This window comes from Myripristis murdjan, chromosome 18, assembly GCF_902150065.1.
Source record: "Myripristis murdjan chromosome 18, fMyrMur1.1, whole genome shotgun sequence".
Classification (NCBI taxonomy): domain Eukaryota; kingdom Metazoa; phylum Chordata; class Actinopteri; order Holocentriformes; family Holocentridae; genus Myripristis; species Myripristis murdjan.
The window spans coordinates 917,257-938,120 of record NC_043997.1 but is presented as its reverse complement, the minus strand read 5'-3'; the positions used below and the strand labels follow the sequence as shown (position 1 = coordinate 938,120).

Here is a 20,864-nt window from a genome sequence, read left to right as displayed (position 1 = left end):
CTATTCACTTTGAGAAGCTGTCCTGCTGGCTACTTGGGACTTGGGGAAGATTGGGCCTTCTTTATGTTGTGTCTCAGCACCCCTAGACAGGGCATAACACTAACGTCACGTGTGATCTGACTGACCTCCACCCTTCAGGCTGAAATAACAGGCTGACGAAACCCACCCTGACAGCACTGACTTTTGGGCCACATGTGGCATCTAGCTGGCACCTCTGGCTGAGATGTGATAAGGCAAAACACATGAGGGCCACATCCTAACCACGTTGGTTTGGCCATACCTTCAAAAAGTGACTGTCAGTGACTGCCTCAGTCTCAGTTAAAGATGCTGAAGTCATGATGGTGAAATGGTTCCATCTGGCTGGTGACAGAGATGGTGGGAGAAAAGAATGACAAAAAAATGCTAACGAAAAGAAAAGAGCTGAAGCTGACAGTTAAGCCAAATTCATTGGCTTAACTTAATACTTTGTGGCATAAGAACGTGACCTGATTACAGCAGTCATTCTGCGAGGCAATGATTTGTATAGCTGTCTGATGCGTTCAGGACTGATGTTTGCCCAAGCACGGAATACTGAGTTGATCAAAGATTGCTTGGAGGTAGGACGATCCTTTGCCACCACTTTAGACATATCATTCCAGATATTTTCAATAATGTTTGCAGGCCAGATCATCCTGTGAATATCATGTTGTTCCAACCAGTCATCAACAGCCCTGGTTCTATGACAAGGAGCATTGTCATCCTGAAATACAAATGGGTGATTCCTGTCCCCAAACATGTTGGTGATAGATGGTAGGAGGCTGGACTCCAACACATCAGTGTATTTCTGGTGATTCACATTTCTGTCAATAACTACCAAATCACCCAAGCCATGGATACTCATACAGCCCCACACCGCTATGGATATGCTGCTTCTGGTTCAGAAATTCAACACCTCCGGTTCAAAAGCTTCACCAGCTGTTCGCCAACATCTCACCTGCCTGTCATCTGTTGTCAGGCCAAACCGAAAACACTATGGGCCAATCCAATTTCTTATTTTCACCCCTACCCCTCTTTTTCGAGTGCCACTTGCCCCTTGCAACAAAGTTACAAGGGATAGGGGACTCCCCTATGAAACGGGACAACCCTTCATCCCCGGAAACGTCATCATTAGTTATCAGTGATGTTGTAAACACGCAATGATTTTTTTTTTTTTTGCCGGTAAATCTCAATCTCAAACTGACGTCTTCAGCTGTGGTAATCTCTCTTGCGTGGGCAATTGGCATCTTTTGGCGGTTGTCAATAGCGAATCGGAAGAATGTAAGGAGATGTGTCTGCTGCGCGTCATGCCACCGATAAGAACGCCCCTCAGCCATTGTAAAATCACTGTAACCCACGGCTTCTCGGGGCTTATTGTTTAATTCGACACCTGGGAGCACCGGTGAATCAGCTTGAGGTATGAATGATAGACCGTAAACAAGTTTTGTTGTAGTTAGCCCAACGTTAGCCACACAACATGCTAGCCAGCTGGTGTAGTGGTGTAATGTCAAACAAACAATCGCTGACTTTATTGATTTTTGTGTTAATTGTGTGAGAAGTGTGGGAGATTTCTCGTAGCACTCGCTTTGGAGTGTGCCTCTGGAAAAACTCTGTTTGGAGGGCTATATAGCCCTAGCACTCCACCCTCCCCCTCCGCCTCAACAAGAATTGGGACATCCCTACCCCTATGGGTGAACGCGCAAAACGGAGGGGTAGGGGCAAATGGTACAGTTAAGGGGTGAATTGGCATTGGCCCTATGAAGGCCCAGTTATCCAGGACTGTCCAATTCTGGATCCTTTTGGCTCAGGTCACTCTTGGTTGCCTGTTACGAACAGAGATGAGAGGTTTCTGCCTTGAAAACCTGCTATATAGCTTCTGTGTATGTAAACGACGCCTAGTGGTCCTCACAGACACATTAGCATTTGTGAAGGCATTCCACTGCTCTGTCACCTGGCGTGCATCGCTGAATCTGGAGAGCCTTGACATCAAAAATAGCCTCCTGTCCTCTCGGCCTGTAGTTTTCCTCTGGCGGCCAGGTACGAGGATTTTGTCACTGGATCCAGTGTTCCTATACTGAGACCAGACCCTCTGGATAGTTCTGAAGGAACAATTTAACTGGATTGCAGTTCTGGCATTAGAGATGTTCCGCCTCTTCAGATTAATTATTTGGCGTCTATGGTCATTAGTCAATTGGCTGTATCTTGCCATTGTAGGGGAACAGACCAATAAAATTTGCAACTTGTACAGCCAAGAGACTAAACAAATACCTGACTGAGTTGTATTGTCATCAGAATTCAGTTAATAAACAAACTCAGTGTGAGATGTTCAACGAGTTATTTTGTTTTGAAGGCTTTATTCTTGGGGGTGAAACTTTCATTTCAAGTGTGTGTAAATATAAAAAATATAAAAATAAATTAATAAGTATAATGAGACTCAGTAAGAAGGATTATTACCACAAACAGTTAGAACAGCACAGAAATAATACACAGGGTATATGGAAAGTGCTCAATAGTATCATTAATTTTGATAACCAGAAATTTTGGCCAATTCTAAATGCCAACAGTACAATGTAGGTTAGAGATACAGACAAAATGATAACATGTATTGAAAGATGAAGTATTGAAGAGTAATTTCCATTCTAATTTTGATTTTGTTCATGAATAGTTTTTTGGCTACATTCCAAAGAAGACATGTTGTAAGTTTAGCTTTTTCTATGTTGACAACACAGCAAAAAGGCTGATCACACCTATTTCAAATGGCATTTACAGGCCAGAGGAAAGGAGTAGAGACAAAATGAAAATAGCTATTGAGAGCTAAGAGATTACATATTTTAATAGAACAAGTTTGTATTGTTAAGATTTTTAAATATATATATGTATTTATCAACAAATCATGAAGTGGGCTCATTCGGAACAGCCATGGGCTTAAAGGGTACATTAAGAACCCATTAAGCCCATGCCAGACTTTTGACATATTTTGACAAATTAAACAATAAAAAGATTAAAAATGGTATAAATGAATTATTGACACTACAAATGAGACATTAGACTATCATTTAACTAAAATGTTCTCACAGTGGTGGAAAAACCACTGTGAGAACATTAAAATTTGACACAATCTCACAATCTCAAATATTATCATGAAATATTTGTGGAAAAATCGTTTTTGTGTTTCAAAAGGTGAGGCTGCATTAGACAGATACAAACAAATACAAATTATATTTTTTTGTTTATTGTTTACAAGAAAAACTAACCAAACTAAATAGTTGACAGTGTAATCTTTATCTTCAGGTGTGTTTCCTGCGTTAGGTTCCTTGTTTTAGCCATTTTTGTGTCTGAAGAACTTTCAAATGTGCTGGCTTTATATAGACACCAAGCTTGGCAACAAAAATTGTGTCTTTTAATAAAAAGAACGACCTTCATCACTGGTACCAAAATGACCCAAAACTCCAAATTTCTTATGTATTTTTATGGAACCAATCAATTTGAAGTTTTTAATGGCTTTTTTTTAGGATTTGTTTAGTATTTTGGCTGTGACTGTACTCAAAGAAATTGCACTTGAAGACCTAAGAGTGATTTGCTAATGCAATATTTCACAAATGCATGGGGTCTCCAAAAACTTTTTTCCACCACTGTAAATTGGGGCGGTATATATTAAAAATGTCTGAAAAACAGATTTGGTGTGCTTAATAGGGATGTTTAACCTAATATTTGACTGTGGCTTGTTATTATATGGTTCCTGTTTCTGGGAATACATGAAGGTACTTTATTCAATCAATCTTTATTATTAACAGACACAAGGTCCAATACAAACACACAACAAAAGACAGCATAACATCAACCAATTAACATCAGCACATAGAATGACTACAACAAGAGCCTGTACCAATGATTCCAAATGCCTGAGTGATACTTGGTAGCACTCAGATTGGGCTAGGGTTAGGGTTAGGGTTAGGTTAGGGTTAGGGTTAGTCAGTAGCATGATAAGCATGTTCTCTGAAACATTCAGACGGCAGATAAACCTATAGGTCAGCCTTCTCAGTAGGGCATGAAAGCTAATGACCCTTACACCACAAAACATTTCACTGGCACTACAAAACCTTGGCCTCCCAAGTAGAATCCTCATACAATCATTCTAAGCAACCTGGAGTTTCTGCATACTGCTCTGCTTAAAGTTGACCCACAAGGGGGCAGTGTAGAGTGGTGTACAATAGGCTCTAAACAGGGCTATCTTGACCTCATTCGAACAGAAAAATAACTTTTTCTCAACATGTTTGCTTGTGCATACAACATGCGTCGCTGTCTGTATATGTCATCAACATCATTCATTTGATCATTTAAGATATGACCCAAGTATTTAATGATTACTATTTTATAAAGTTATTATTATAATTTATCAGCTAAAATTCACATGTGACAGTGTTGCCCAAAGGTTTATTGTACCAAGAAGACATCTCACTCCAGCAGAAATATAATAATCTGTTAAGGCACTAAAGGTTTCAAACAGCTGCTGCTGAGGCTGTGAGCAGGAAGCTGAGCTCCATCCTGGATGTCCTCCTCCCCAGCAGGGGGCAGGACTGAAAACACAGCAGAGCAGCTGCACCTCCCAGCTGCCTTTTCCCTCAGCAGGATGAAGCTTCAGGATTCCTGCCTCAGTTTGTGGGAACCAGAATCCGTCCTGATGGAAAGACCAGAGGGACGCTCGTTACTGTGATGGACAAACTGGTTTAAACTGGTCTGAACCAGAATCCACCCTGATGTAAAGAGCAGAGGACAGACGCTTGTTACTGTGATGGACAAACTGGTTTAAACTGGTTTAAACTGGTCTGAACCAGAATCCACCCTGATGTAAAGAGCAGAGGACAGACGCTTGTTACTGTGATGGACAAACTGGTTTAAACTGGTTTAAACTGGTCTGAACCAGAATCCATCCTGATGGAAAGACCAGAGGAGAGACGCTCGTTACTGTGATGGACAAACTGGTTTAAACTGGTTTAAACTGGTTTAAACTGGTCTGAACCAGAATCCGTCCTGATGTGAAGACCAGAGGAGAGACGCTCGTTACTGTGATGGACAAACTGGTTTAAACTGGTTTAAACTGGTCTGAACCAGAATCCGTCCTAATGGAAAGACCAGAGGAGAGACGCTCGTTTCTGTGATGGACAAACTGGTTTAAACTGGTCTGAACCAGAATCCGTCCTAATTTAAAGACAGGAGGAACTTCAGAACTGGTCTGAGCTGGTCTGAATTTGTCTGACCAGTCCAGACTAATCTGGTCCAACCTGCCCTTCACTGGTCTGAAACAGTGTGGACTGTTTTAAATTAATATCAACTGGTCAGAGTTAGTCATAACCAGTCTAAACTGGTTTGAACTCGTCTAAACTGTTCTAAAATGGCCTGAAAGTGAACGGTCCATCCTGGTCTAAACTGGATATAACTCGTCCAAACTGGCCTGAGGTGGTCTAGACCTGTACAAACTGACCAGGACTGGTGAACAAAGGTATAAGCTGGTTCAGTGGCCTAAACAAGACAAATTAAACTGGTCTGAATTGGTCCGGCAGACTGACCTTTCATCTTCCTCTTGTAGTAGATGAATCCAGCCAGAGATAAGATCAGACCCAGAATCAGACCTGAAGCTCCGATGACGATCTTGTTTCTCTCAGACTCAGGAAGAGACAGATCTGACGGCAGACAGACAGGTCAGACAGACAGAGAGACAGATCAGACAGATAGACAGGTCAGACAGACAGTTAAGATAGAAAGACAGACTAAAAAGGTACAGTGACATGCTGGAGGTGTGAGGTGTGTACATGTTGTATTCTTGTTATATTCATGTGAAAAAAGTGTGTCTGTGGGAAAGGGCTGTTCCCCTCTTAAATAATCTGTTCAGATTACAGCTCACCCAGACTCCAGCTCTGTGTGTTCTGGGTCTGCTGCCAGACAATAACACTCTGACTGGAGGACAAAGACTATGGACACATCTGGCTGCTACTACAGGACGTAGAATAACTCTGAGACACTGGAGGTCATCTGCTCCCTGCTGTTTTAAGGAATGGACTGAACCAGTGACAAGAACGGCTGCTTTGGAGCGAGTCCCATTCAGAGCAATGGGCAGAGATCAGGTCTGGGGCTCCTTCTTGACTTCAGTAGAGGGGCTGTCTGTCTAGATGTACCTGATCTGATCTGATCTGATCCAGTACAGAGATTGAGTGGTAGAATAAGAGGACAAATGTAAAACTTTAATGTGAGGCACAAGTTGTTGTTTTTTTGGTTTGTTTGTTTTTTTTTGTATTTGTTTTATGTTTTTATTTTAAAACAGGACAGTGGATTATGTGTATGTCTTCTATTTTGTGATGATGGCATATGTTGTACTGTCTGTCAAAAATATATACAGTGGTGGAAAAAAGTTTTCGGACACCCTTAAAATTTTACACAATCTCAAATATCATGAAATATTTGTGGGAAAAAAAAATCTTTTTTGTTTCCCAAAAGGTGTGGCTGCATGAGACAGATACAAACAAATACAAATTACATTTTTTTGTTTATTGTTTACAAGAAAAACTAACAAAACTAATGTGCATACCCTCACATTAGTAGGAGGAAGATAAAGCTGGAAACTGGACTCATCTGATCACAGAATCTTCTTCCAGTTCCTGGCTGTCCAGTTCTTGTGTGCCTGGTCCGACCGGGCTAACCTCTGTCTCTCATTGATCAGGGGCTTCTTGATAGCCTTGTAGGACCTTAAGCCATGATCTAAAAGTCGGCCACGTGCAGTGCGGGTGGAACACTGGACACCAGTTTGGTTTGACCACTGCTGCTGAAGCTCCTGTGATGTCATTCGGTGGTTTTGCCTGCACATGCGGATCAGGATGCGGTCATTTCTTGCTGAAGAAACCCTCGGACGCCCAGATCTTGGTTTGTCTTCCAAGCTGTTGGTTCGTCTGTATTTCTGCAGAGTGGATCCAACTGCTGAAGGACTGCATCTGCACTTCCAGGCTATCTGGCGGCAGCTGGACCCTTCCTGGCTGAGAATCTTTATCTTCAGGCATGTTTCCTGCGTTAGGTTCCTTGTTTTAGCCATTTTTGTGTCTGAAGAACTTTCAGATGTGCTGGCTTTATATAGACACCAAGCTCGGCAACAAAAACTGTGTCTTTTAATAAAAAGAACGACCTTCATCACTGCTACCAAAATGAGCCAATACTCCAAATTTCTTATGTATTTTTATGGAACCAATCAATTTTAAGTTTTTAATGGCTTTTTTAAAGATTTGTTTAGTATTTTGGCTGTGACTGTACTAAAAGAAATTGCACTTGAAGACCTAAGAGTGATTCTTAATGCAATATTTCACAAATGCATGGTAGTTACCCCAGTCTCTGATCACAGGGTCGCTCAGGCTGATGTGCTCCACCATGCAAGAGACCTTCTCTCCAGACCTGCTCACTCACACACACACACACACGCACACACACACACACACACACACACACACACACACACACACACACACACAGTCAGGTGTTGGTGTGTGTTGATGCTGAAGCTCAGCTGAGCTGCTCTGAGGCCTCTGGACTCACCTGGGCGTGAACTCCAGGTGGGAGTGGATCTGGTAGTACCAATCACCGTCCGCCAGCTCCTCAGTGGAAGTGACATCAGAGGTCGTGACCTTTCCGTCTCTCAGCCACTTCACACTGATGTGTTTGGGGTAGAAGCCGTAGACGCTGCACATCAGCATGTGGGTGTGTTTCCCACCAGGGGGCGTCACCGAGCTCAGCGTGACAACAGAGGGGGGCACTGGGACCAGAAACATCATCATCATCATCATCATCATCATTATTATTATCATGTGGGTGTGACTCCCACCAGAGGGCGCCACTGGTAGAATAAACCAGGGATTTTCAAACTTGCATTATTACTGGCTCCTGCAGTGGTATTAGTGTTAGTAGCAGTATTAGTTTCAGTATCAGGGAGTGGCAGCAGAGGGCAGCACTGGTTCTGTTAGTTGTAGTAGTAGTACTAGTAGTGGCTCTAGTTACTGCAGTAGTGTCAGTCTCTGTACTCCAATTCAGTTAGAGCGGAAAACAACAACAACAACACATAATCAGATTATCAGTTCAGTTAGAGAGGAAAACAACAACACATAATCAGATTATCAGTTCAGTTAGAGAGGAAAACAACAACAACACATAATCAGATTATCAGTTCAGTTTGAGAAAACAGGGATTATTTTTCAGGACTGTGTTTTTAAAATAATATCAGCCAGATGTTTTTACATGATATTGTACTGATATTGTAACCACAGAGCCTCGTCCACTGCCAGTGCCACTGCAGCGTGGAGGCAGCAGCCCTGAGACTCTGAGTTTAACCAGGAAAGGAGGAGAACCTGACAGTCGGGTGTAGGGTGCCAAACCCGGCCCCCTGTGGGGGGGCGGGCCCCAACCCGGGATGCTGTGGGGGGGCAGGCCCCAACCCGGGACGCTTGTCCCGCCTCCTGCACCACAAAAACAGCATCCCGCATTTCAGTCATCAGTCACTTCCAGTAAAAAACATTTAATTTACTATGAGTTTGTTTAAACATTAAAGTTAAAAAGGAAAAACAAGATGAAAATTCTGCAGGCTGTCGATGATTCACTTCAACCAGCGCTGCAGATAGGCCTGCTGTCTGTATTTCTATTTCTATTTCTATTTCTATTTCTATTTCTATTTATGGTCCCACAGACAACGGTCTGCTGTCAGGGAACCGCACAGTGGGAGCTGTGCTCAGCTTCCAGTCTTACAAAATAAACTCCAGTAAAAGTTATGTTATTGATGTCTTCTCTTTAATTTTTTCTTCATATTTGTCACTGAGGTAATCCAAAACTCAGAGAGTAATCACATTACATCGCTCTAATATTGTGATATTTGGAGTAAATCAATGAATGTATTTTCAGAAGGTAATTTGTAATTGTAACAGTGTGTTTCCAGCAGAGGGCGCCACTGCACTTCATTCTGCTCATGAAAAATATTTTCACTTTTTTAAAACACATACAATTATTTTTATTCAACAAAAGATATGGCAGCTTATTTTTTTTTCTAATTATTGCAGTATTATCTTGAGATCATAGTGATAAATTATTAAAACAGTTTAGTCACAGTAATAATGTGAACATGATTCAGAATCCGTTAAACAACAGGATGAGCTGCTGAGTGTAGAAACGTGACAGAAGAAAACAGAAAGTGACCCCTGACCCTGCTCATCGAAATAAACTAAACTTCATTCAAACTGAAGTTAAAACAGTAGAAACACACTAATGTTTTCACTTAAACACAATTCTGTAATAATCAATAATCAATAACTGTGACCAGTGAGAGGTGTGTGGTGATGGTTTTACTCAGTGATGTTTTATTTACAGAGGTTTGTTTGTTTGTTTGTTTTATTTAGATCCCCAATTAGCTTTTGCAAGCAGCAGCTATTCTTCCTGGGATCTATAATCATTCATAATGACAATACATCAGTACACAGATAGACATGAGAGATGTGCACACATGTGCGTATATGACACAACATACCTGACACAACATACGCTACATTATATAACATTACATAATAATCATATATAATGTAAAACAAGATCACAAGACAAATACAAACAAAACATAAGACACTGCAATTATAACCAACTGAAAAAACACAGAATATATTTTAACACAAATTTTACACAAATAAACAATAAACGAGGACTCACACATTAACAATGTCCAGCTGCTCACCTATGCTGACCCGCGCCCACCCCAACAGCAGGGGCCCCGGCAGCAGCAGCCTTAATACCTGTGCACCCGTGAATCAAGCTCAGGCCACCAAGCATGAGCAGCCAGGCAGTGCACAAACAAAACATCCACTGTTCATCTAACTCCGATATCATAAGGAGCATCAGTGACCAAAATTCATATTTTGAAAATAGATTTTTAGTTGTTTTTTCAAGCTGCTAAGATTTAATTGAGTCAGAGAAAAGGGAAGCAAATTCCACTGTTGCATTGCTCTATATGTCACTGTACGTTGAGTCAAGGTGGTAGATTTTGGTAGGGTAAAACGACCTTCAACAGCATGTCTAGTTGAATAACTGTGCGCCTCAGACCTAAGAGACAATTTTTCATGAATAGGGACAGGAAATTTTGAAGTAATGACATTCTTGATAAAAATTATTAATAAGTACAATAATCTATTTTTCACATCTAACCAACGTAACGATTCATGCATTTTGGATACATTGGTTCTCCATCCACAGGATAGAGCAACTCGTGCTGCTTTATTCTGGACCAGCTGCAATTTCATAATATTACTCTTTGATGTATTGGACCATATTATAGGGCAATAGTCCAAATTAGACAGGACCAAGACTTCGATCACTTGTTTAACAAGTTGGTGGGTTAGATATTTTGCGCATCTTTTAACCAGTGCTAAGGCATTTCCCATTTTGGTCACCACCTTTTGTATATGTTTGTTCCATGATAACTTGTTGTCAATGATGACTCCCAGCAATTTAACTTCCTCTACTTGATTAATCACCGTATTATTTAAAATGAGATTAAGCTTTGGCTTAGACCGCAATGAGTGATCTGTACCAAGAACTATACAATTAGTTTTAGTCACATTTAAAATGAGCTTATTATTTTTTATCCAGTCTACCACCATAGTCATCTCTTTGGTTAGATTAGCACTTAATTCTTCAATTGTTGCTGCAGCCAGATAAACTGTTGAGTCATCAGCATACACTGAGATGCAAGCTTTCTCTAGTACTAATGGGAGGTCATTTGTGAAAATGGAGTATAGGAGGTGATGATGATGATGATGGTGATGATGATGATGGTGATGGTGGTGGTGGTGCAGAGAGGAGAGCAGCTCACCTTTCTTAGCCAGTATGCCAGAGTCCCACTTCTCAATGTTGTTTTTGCAGACTCTCTCCTTCTGAGCTCTCAGGGCTGCCAGCTGTGCAGTGTCCCTGTTCAGCCTCTCTGCGTTCTTCACACCGAGCTCAGTGTAGCCCACAAATTCCCCCACTGAGCTGCTGTACCTGAGATACTCATCCTTGTTGTAATAAAAAGAGAGAATGTACTCGATGTCCTTCATCTCAGAGGAGTTGAACTCACAGTAGCTTGCTGCATAATTTTTAAATCCATCTGGAGACAAAACACACAACATTAATCTGATTAAACATTTTCTGATTTACCACTGAATATAGAAATATCATCAAACTGATGACCTAGTTACTCATGTACTGATGAAGTACTGATGAAGTAGTTACTGAAGTACTGATGAGGTATTAGTCCTAACCAGTAGTGGTAGCAGTACTTTTAGCAGTAGTTATAGTAGTACTTTAAGCAGTACTGGCAGTACTTTTAGCAGTAGTAGTAGTAGTACATTTAGCAGTAGTGGTAGCAGTACTTTTAGCACCAGTGGTAGCAGTAGTAGTAGCAGTACTTTTAGCAGCAGTGGTAGTAGTAGTAGTAGCAGTACTTTTAGCAGTAGTGGTAGCAGTACTTTTAGCAGCAGTGGTAGCAGTAGTAGTAGCAGTACTTTTAGCAGTAGTGGTAGCAGTACTTTTAGCAGTAGGGGTAGCAGTAGTGGTAGCAGTACTTTTAGCAGTAGTGGCAGCAGTACTTTTAGCAGTAGTGGTAGCAGTACTTTTAGCAGCAGTGGTAGCAGTACTTTTAGCAGTAGTGGTAGCAGTCCTTTTAGCAGTAGTGGTAGCAGTACTTTTAGCAGTAGTGGTAGCAGTACTTTTAGCAGTAGTGGTACTTTTAGCAGGAGTGGTACTTTTAGCAGTAGTGGTAGCAGTACTTTTAGCAGTAGTGGTAGCAGTAGTGGTAGCAGTACATTTAGCAGTACTTTTAGCAGTAGTGGTAGCAGTCCTTTTAGCAGTAGTGGTAGCAGTCCTTTTAGCAGTAGTGGTAGCAGTACTTTTAGCAGTAGTGGTAGCAGTGGTAGCAGTCCTTTTAGCAGTACTTTTAGCAGTAGTGGTAGCAGTAGTGGTAGCAGTACATTTAGCAGTGGTAGCAGTAGTGGTAGCAGTCCTTTTAGCAGTAGTGGTAGCAGTCCTTTTAGCAGTAGTGGCAGCAGTACTTTTAGCAGTAGTGGCAGCAGTACTTTTAGCAGTAGTGGTAGCAGTCCTTTTAGCAGTAGTGGTAGCAGTACTTTTAGCAGTAGTGGTAGCAGTGGTAGCAGTCCTTTTAGCAGTACTTTTAGAAGTAGTGGTAGCAGTACTTTTAGCAGTAGTGGTAGCAGTACTTTTAGCAGTAGTGGTAGCAGTCCTTTTAGCAGTAGTGGTAGCGGTACATTTAGCAGTAGTGGTAGCAGTACTTTTAGCAGTAGTGGTAGCAGTACTTTTAGCAGTAGTGGCAGCAGTACTTTTAGCAGTAGTGGTAGCAGTACTTTTAGCAGTAGTGGTAGCAGTCCTTTTAGCAGTAGTGGTAGCAGTACTTTTAGCAGTAGTGGTAGCAGTAGTGGTAGCAGTACTTTTAGCAGTAGTGCTAGCAGGACTTTTAGCAGTAGTGGTAGCAGTACTTTTAGCAGTAGTGGTAGCAGTACTTTTAGCAGTACTTTTAGCAGTAGTGGTCCTACCTGCTGCGTTCAGGCTGAGGAAGAGGAGGGAAAAGCCCAGAAAGGATGAAGCCATGTTCCTCTGCTGACTGAACAAACACTGACAGAGCTCAAACTGAGTCCTGCTACAAAAACCAACCCAGGAGCCACACGCTGATCACATGACCAGCATCACCTGTTGCCGGGCAGACCGCACGAATTGACGGCTGGTGCCACACACAGAGAGCATCATGGGAGATATACATGGAGCCACAGCCTGTCTGTCCTGTTTCCTGTCCTCCCTCGGTTTTGTATGTTTCTTACCTCCTAGTTTTCAGTCTTCATTCCTTTTGAAAGGTTTCTTGTGGCTTCCTGTGTTTTTTAGCTGTAAACCTCTGAGGAAGGACTGAACCATGACAACAGAAAAGATAGATAAAGTGCTGCAGTGCTGCTGGAAACAAGGAAAGCTGCCAGTTATCTTACTGGCTGTTCTCATGATACCAGACAGACAGTTTTTATTGTGCATTCAGAGGCTACCATACCAAGAGATGGGACAAAAGGTCCAAATGGACTCAATCACAGATCTGTAGAACAGACCCATCAGAGTCGACATTAAAAGTGTTCAGTCTTCACAGAAAGAGCAGCGTCTGCAGGTCAGCTTGCAGACTGCAGTTGTGTTCAGGTTAAAGTTTAAGTTCTTCTCCACAGCTGTTCCCAGGTACTTTGAATAATCCCCCCTCCCAACAGATGTGCCCTTAATAATGTTTGGGACGGTCCAATGAGAGGTTTTTTGAAAGTTGACGCCCATCCCTTTGGAAGTGATTACCACCGTGCTCCTCCAGTAATCCACCACTGTCCCGTCATGAGCCTCTCCAGTGGACTCAAACCAGCGTCGTCCATGAACTTCAGGAGGTTTCTGTTGTCAGGAAAAGGCCTTTTGATTGTTGTGGACTTTTTTTTCACTATTAGTTTCTGAATGAATGCATGTCTGTTTTTTTGTGTATTTCACTTAATGAGGAGATAACATGAAAAGAAAATCAATATTTTTATTTTGTAGATTAGAGTAGATGTTGTTTTGTCAGAGGAAACACGCTGAAAACCAGAGGATGAAAAGCTCCGGGTAAACTGAAGAGGAGACAAAATGTTTTTGCTCACAGTTCGACTAAATCAGTATGGCTGGCCGTTCTGTTCTGGAGCTCACCTGGTAAATTACTGACGTCTAGCATCATGAAGCTCACTGGCTAATCTGCACCCAGAACACTGATGAGCGATACCTGTGGATCACCTGTGGATTTAATGACCTAACTGGAGACAAACCGCTGGTGCCGCTGAGAACCTGAAGCTCATCCGTCCAGCCGGCGATGCAATTTATGGTGTGATTTCAACTTCCTGTCAGCGCAGCTCGTCGACAAGACAAAAGAGAAAAAGGAGAGATACGCGAGAGTGATGAGTGAAGAGCTGGATCAGCTGGAGATAGTGATAGTGATAGTGAATGTTTTATTTCGGTCATTTTCAAGTTGCAAAAATCAAATACACATGAATAGACAATATCTTATGCACATATTTTTTAAACAGTAAATAATATTTCATTTCCTTTCAGTGGAAAACCAGAACAAATACATATATATACATATGTACAAATAGACACAATAGACACTGACTGAAAATGTATAGGCTGAGGCCTTAGCTTATTTTGCCTTCTTACATTACTAAGCTTTCGTCAGTTCACTTAAATAGTAAAATAAAAGTAAAAGAGGTCAGGAAATGAAGCCGGTACGGCCCGGTCAATGTCTTGGGCTGTCAAATGTCTACAAGACTACCTGACAAACACCGAGCAAACAGCTGATTTCTCACCTGTAAGGAAAGAAGAGCTAAACAAGATCCTCTGTGAATTTTATGGAGCTTTAATTGCTATAATAAAGAGAATGAAATGCCTCAGTGGAGTCAGCACCACGGACAGTACCTGCTGAGGCAGATTCAGCACCACGGACAGTGCCTGCTGAGGCAGATTCAGCACCACGGACAGTACCTGCTGAGGCAGGTTCAGCACCACGGACAGTACCTGCTGAGGCAGGTTCAGCACCACGGACAGTACCTGCTGAGGCGGATTCAGCACCACGGACAGTACCTGCTGAGGCAGATTCAGCACCACAGACAGTACCTGTCAGATTTCCCACAGAGATGTGCGGCTGTAACTTTGTTCTTGTTATTAATGTGTTAATGTTATCAGTTATTAATTAGCCTATTAATCGTTATTAATTTGTTTAGTCTTTCTGAGTTTCCTGGGCCAATGGCCATTGATTTAATAAATTTGTCGATTTGTTTGCATCTGTACATTGAAATGAACATTTAATAAATCAACACATCTGTACTTGTTACATTAAAAATGACTGAGAAGTCAGCAGAAGTATAACTAACATTCCATGATTTTTTTTTTTTTTTTTTTCCGGTGGATATTTTAGTTACAACATGATTGAGCTAGCAAAGCAGTTTTGTGTGATGTTTGGTATTTATTCAGTTTCGGGATATCAAGATTCATTCTTGAGTCATGGAAACTACCGCATATGGATGTGTTATGAATGCGTTCATTTATGCAGTTAATGTGAAAGTGTAACCAAATATTGGCCTAATAGGAGAGAAGGTCTGCTGAGAACAGAGGTAGGCCTACAGCCGAATGACCTTGTTAAAAAGTGTATTATTTAGTTGTTAAGTAACTGTTTTTATGACGTGTTGCAGCTTGTGTTTCCCAATATATTTTTATTGAAAAATGTTTTACAAACATTGCACTTTGTAGGCCTAAATGTTGTTTATGTTGTAATTTTTTGTAAATGTTGATCCAAATAAAATTGTTTTTATATATTTATATATTTATATATATTTATATATATTATATTTTATAGCAAAGTGTTGTTTATTCTGTAATTATATGCATGTAAAATGAATAACAAATGCAAATCAGAACAGACTGACGATCACTGACAGATTTAACAATTATGAAGCTCCTATAACACTTGTAGGCTGCCAACCATGCAGGATGAAGTTGCTGAAAATCGTTTTGCTAGTCTATAAATGTGTCATGCGCACACAACCTTTTTTTTTATTATTATTATTATTATTACAACCTGAAATGACTGCAGTGCTCTTTCTCGTAGGGCAATAATTGAAAAAGGCGCACCTCTCCACTGTGCGTCTTTGCGCGCATCATTTTTCCGAAACGGGTTTTTATTACCTCTGAGGTCTGGGTTAAGAATCTGACAGGGAGCCCTTTTGATCAATAACCCACGGGGAAAAAAGTGAAATTACGCCACTGTGGGAAATGTATTGAAAGTTGCTTGAAAGTAAGAAGCTAAAGTATCACAGGAACCACCAGCAACTTCAAACAGAATCTCTGTAAACAATCTTTGTTTAAATGAATTTTATCAGTGTGGAAGCTACTCCATGTCTCCATGCTCCATGTTGATCAGCAGCAGACAGAAGCAGATTAAAGGCAGCGACAGCCAATCAGCTGCATTCGTTTCCTTTGATGAGGAAGAAGGTTCCTGTGGCCACGCCCAGCAGACCCACGGTTAGACCCAGTCCACAAAACACCACAGGTCCGATACCCGGCTGGTCCTGCTGCACATCTGCAGGAACAACACACCAACACCAGTTAGCTTTACTCTGCTAGCTAACAGGTTAGCAGTGTCAGGTGGCTAACAGGTTAGCAGCAGGGTGGGGTCAGGCTAACAGGTTAGCAGCAGGGTCAGGCTAACAGGTTAGCAGCAGGGTGGGGTCAGGCTAACAGGTTAGCAGCAGTGTGGGGTCAGGCTAACAGGTTAGCAGCAGGCTAAAAGGTTAGCAGCAGGGTGGGGTCAGGCTAACAGGTTAGCAGCAGGTTAGCAGCAGGCTAACAGGTTAGCAGCAGGCTAACAGGTTAGCAGCAGGCTCAGCTCAGGGGTAGCTAGGTGAGAAAGGTGCGTCACCCCAGACTCGGGTCAGCGGCTGCTCCAGAGCTGGGTGCTGCACCGTGCAGCTGTAGATGTCTCCCTGCTGGGGGGTGAACTTCAGGGTGGAGATCTGGGTGAAGGTTCCGTCTTTGCTGGGGTACGGGGTGTTGATGCTGGTTCCCTCGGTCACGATCTGGTCGTTCCTGGTCCAGTAGACGGAGACAGGAGCGGGAAAGAACCCGCTCACGTGGCAGATGAGGTGGTTCTCCACGTCGAGCTGCACACGGTTTCTGGTGTAGATGGTGCTGTGAGGAACATCTGCACACACACAGGGAACACATGTTTGTTTCTCTTCAGAACATCATATCTCATTTTGATCAGGGAAGAAGAACATAGGGCTGTGTAAGTGTGAGCTGCAGCAGCAGTTGTTGCTGATGTAGCTTTAATCTGATCCTGTTGGAACGAAGCAGGAGAAACACTTTTCTGTTCTGTTCTTCAAGAGAAAAGAGAGTTACTTACTAACCCCGACTTACATAGTTACTGACTAACCCTGACCTAACTAGTTACTGAGTGACCCCAACCTAAGTAGTTACTGACTAACCCTTTGATCTGTGTTAGTGCAGCTCGTCAGATCTCTCGTTACAGAGACAATCTCATTATAGTCAGATGTTGTTGGTCTTTACCGAGTTTCACTGGTGGGTTGTTATAGGCACCATCAAGTGTTGCCAGGTTTGCTTTGCAGGTCTTCAGCGTACCCACAGCCATTTGATAAAGTCCTTCATAGCTGACAGGATCTGCAAACTTGGGCAGAACAATGACTCCTCTGTGGTTCTTGAAGTCGGCGTACCATTCCTCCTCAGTGTCCAGGCCAACCATAAACTCTCCATTAGAGGCTGAACAGCCAATGACCTGTATGGTCTGATGAAGAACTGGACAGGGAAGCCAGGAGAGCCAAAAAAGTGTCAGCATTAGTGGTTGTGTTTGCTGTCAGGTGAGAGTGCAGCAGGTGAGAAGCTGTGCTGACCTTCTGCTCGGACACACAGCAGCCAGGAGAGGATGAGGAGGCTCTTCATCTCGGTGTGGGGCTCAGCGCTGACTTCACTCTCTGCTGGAAACTAACACAAACAGGAGCAAGTTCTCTGTCCAAATGTTGGCTCACACACACAGCCACCAATCACAGCACAGCTTTCTGTGACATCATCAGTCTCCAGGTAGACACAGAGCAGAACTAAAGAACAGAGTTACAGAAAAGGGGTTATACAACAGAGATAAAGAACAGTCTTTCGCAGGCGTCCGTCTCCAGGCTGTGAGCGTCTCTGGTGTCCGGTGAGCCAGAGGTCAGGGGTCAGAGGTCAGGGTTGAGTCGCTACTTTTTATTGCCAACGTTTTGAAAACAAAAGTCATAAATTTATGAGAAAAAAACATTGAAAATTCTGAGATCATGACTCATAAATTTAAAAGAAAAAAAAAAAACCCTCAGTTCCATGGTAGAAAAACTATATTTCTGATTTTTTTTTCTTGTAAAATTACAACTTAAATCTCAGAGTTTTTCAGTTTTTTTCTCATATATTTGTGTTTTTTTCCCCCATGAAATTACCAATTCAACCTCCTAGTTCTTTTCTTGTAAATTTGTGGAAATTTTCCAGTTTTTTTTCTTGTAAATTTACAACTTCAGTCTCAGATATTCAGAGTTTTTCTCTGTTCTGATTTCCCTGCCGACCTGCGTCACGCTGCCCCCTGGTGGCCGCAGGTTGTATCACTTGAACATTTCAGTCTGAAGATGGAAATATGTGTGTGTGTGTGTGTGTGTGTGTGTGTGTGTGTGTGTGTGTGTGTGTGTGTGTGTGTGTTTGCTAATTTGATATTGCCCTTCCCCATAAATCAAGTCACAAGAAACAGCTTCAGAAACACACACACACACACACACACACACACACCAAATAATCCCTGTTAAGCTGTAAAATAAATTATGGCTTCTTGTAATCTGTCATTTCAGATGATCAACAAAATGAGATTTAATATGTGAAGGAGAAGAAGTAAAAAAAAAAAAAAAAAAGCAGGAAATAACTGTTGCCATGGATACGGACAAACATTAGTGACAAAAAAACAAAAAATGAACCTGAAAAATAAAGGTGAGGTATTAAAGATGAGCTCAGCGAGATCAGCTGCGTTCAGACGCCTTTCACAAACACTCAAAACAAAAATCTGAAAAAATCCATTAAAACTAAAATAAAAAAACTCTCATCTGTAATCCCTCTGTCCTTCTGTCATACTGCTGTTTGAAGAAATTCATTTTCCTAAACATTGTATCTCCTGATGTGGGACAAAAAACAATCTTGCTGATGCTGATGATGATTTGTGAATAAATAAAAAATAAAGAAATAAAGAAGTGACAGTAAAGGATACAGGGCAGGACATTACAGCTGATATGATGTTCTTTGTGGTTTTGAGGCCTTAATATGATGTAAACTGACGTGGAGACGCTTTCCTTCCCTCACTTCTCTCTCTTCCTTCCTCCGGGTGAACAGAGAGACGGCAGCAGAGCTAACAGCCTTCACAAACTGATGCAATTCACATTTCACACGGGAGAGAAACCACACCTGTGTCGGCAGTGCAGGAGGAGCTTCAGGTCAGGTCCAGCAGCGTCAGAGTCCTCAGAGAGTCCACACCGCAGAGAAACCACCTCTGCCTGCAGGACAGAGTTCAGGCTTTTCCATAGGCGGAGTTTGAAATTTGCGTTGGCAAACTTTTTTTTTTTTATTATTATTTTATTTATTACAATACCAAACATAATGTAATTCAGATTTATTTCTGAAAATAATCTTATTTTATTGCATTGCTTAAATGTTTATAGATATGTATACAGGAAAAAAAAATATTGGACTTATTTTTGACTCAATGTAGTGACACATTTCAGACGCTAGGGGGGGCAATGCCCCCCCCCTAGCAATTTATTGCAAACAACCATTAAACTGAAACAGGCTGTTCATCAGCTGATCAAAAGTTTAAGACCACTGCCTTTAAAAGCCCAAATCTTGGCAAAAAATGTGGATTCAGTGTCATTTTCTGACAGGTATCCACACTGTCATGACCTCCTGATGGCAAAGGCAAAAAAGCTTTCTGTCTTTGAACGATTAAGATTTTGATCAGGAGTGTACACCAGCACATGCGCACTGCAGAGAAACCACACAGGTGCGACAGGTGTGGGAGGAGTTACACATCCGCGGCTACATGAAGGTGACACCGCCGGGTTGTTGTAAACAGACCAGCGCCTTCACACCGGAGAGAGACCGCACGGCTGCGACCACCGCGGGAAACAGCCCGGCCGTCTGGCCATGTGCAGCCGACAGCAGCGCGTCCTCACCGGGGAGAAACCGGACAGGTGCAAGCTGAGTGACGGAGAGTCTGACACCAAAGACCAGGGGCCGGATTCTCTAAAGGTTCTTACGATTAAATTTCCTATTAAGTTCCACTTTTTTCTTATATTTGGGTTTAAGAAGAATCTTAAGATATTTTTGAATTCACAAACAAAATATCTTAAGAACCCAAACAAAAGATCCCCCTGTCCTAGAGTTTTCATCGGGCCTGAAAATTAAGACCCTACCCTAACCTACCCTACCCCGACTGGGCCAGCCCGAGGCCCTACCCTACCCGACTAATGAACTTTAGGCCCGCCAGCCCGATGAAGCCCGAAAAAAATGAAAGGAGAGAGGGAAAAAAAAGATCGCCAAATTCGCCATTATTATCATCGCTTTATTGACAGCCAGCCTCCGAGTCAAGCAGGTCAAATTCCCTCGTCTCAGCCTCTCGGCCAGATCAGAATGTTTGTTGATAGTCGCCTGATAGTTGGCGAAAGGCAGCTTCACATGTTCAGTTGTTCATAAAACATGCTAAGTTAGTAAAGTTACTGTAGTTCTGCACAAAACGGTTTAATTTAGCACTAAACTGTTATCCCTGTTCTTCTCTCTCTCTCTCTCTCCATCTGCTTCATGCCTGCGTCATTTAGATTTCGTCCTTCAACGGCGACAGTAAAACAGAACCAGAACCCAAAGCCCTACCCTACCCGACCAATTCACATACATTTTAGGCCCGACCCTACCCGAAAATGTTCGGGCAGAATATGAGAACTCTACCCTGTCCCCCTGGTCCCCCTGGTCCCCCTGGCCCCTGGCCTTCTGACCCTCTGGCCCCTGGTACCTCTGGCCCCCCTGACCCTCTGGCCCCTGGTCCCTGGTCAAGGATTCAAGGATTCAAGGAACTTTATTGTCATACCAGTTCACACTTACATGCTAGTGGTACGAAATTAGCACTCAGGTCCCGGTATAAGCCAAAAAAAACCCCCCCAAAAAAAAGACCAGAAAAGAAGTGT

General features: G+C 42.2%; 1 protein-coding gene and 1 pseudogene across 1 annotated transcript in view; both read right to left on the bottom strand.

Annotated features, from left to right (window-relative positions):
- Nucleotides 1-12,708, bottom strand: part of LOC115376698 (H-2 class II histocompatibility antigen, E-S beta chain-like) — a 30,304-nt gene extending 17,596 nt beyond the window's left edge. Inside the window, exons 1-6 of the mRNA XM_030076456.1 lie at nt 12,612-12,708; nt 10,898-11,170; nt 7,591-7,807; nt 7,382-7,449; nt 5,583-5,696; nt 4,619-4,693 (exon numbers count right to left, since the gene is read on the bottom strand). Coding sequence (XP_029932316.1) covers nt 4,668-4,693; nt 5,583-5,696; nt 7,382-7,449; nt 7,591-7,807; nt 10,898-11,170; nt 12,612-12,666 — 753 coding nt within the window. The 5' untranslated portion in view covers nt 12,667-12,708 and the 3' untranslated portion in view covers nt 4,619-4,667. The remainder of the gene's footprint in view (nt 1-4,618; nt 4,694-5,582; nt 5,697-7,381; nt 7,450-7,590; nt 7,808-10,897; nt 11,171-12,611) is intronic.
- A 3,152-nt stretch (nt 12,709-15,860) lies between these two features.
- Nucleotides 15,861-17,464, bottom strand: LOC115376952 (H-2 class II histocompatibility antigen, A-U alpha chain-like; annotated as a pseudogene).
- Between the last annotated feature and the right edge of the window lie 3,400 nt (nt 17,465-20,864).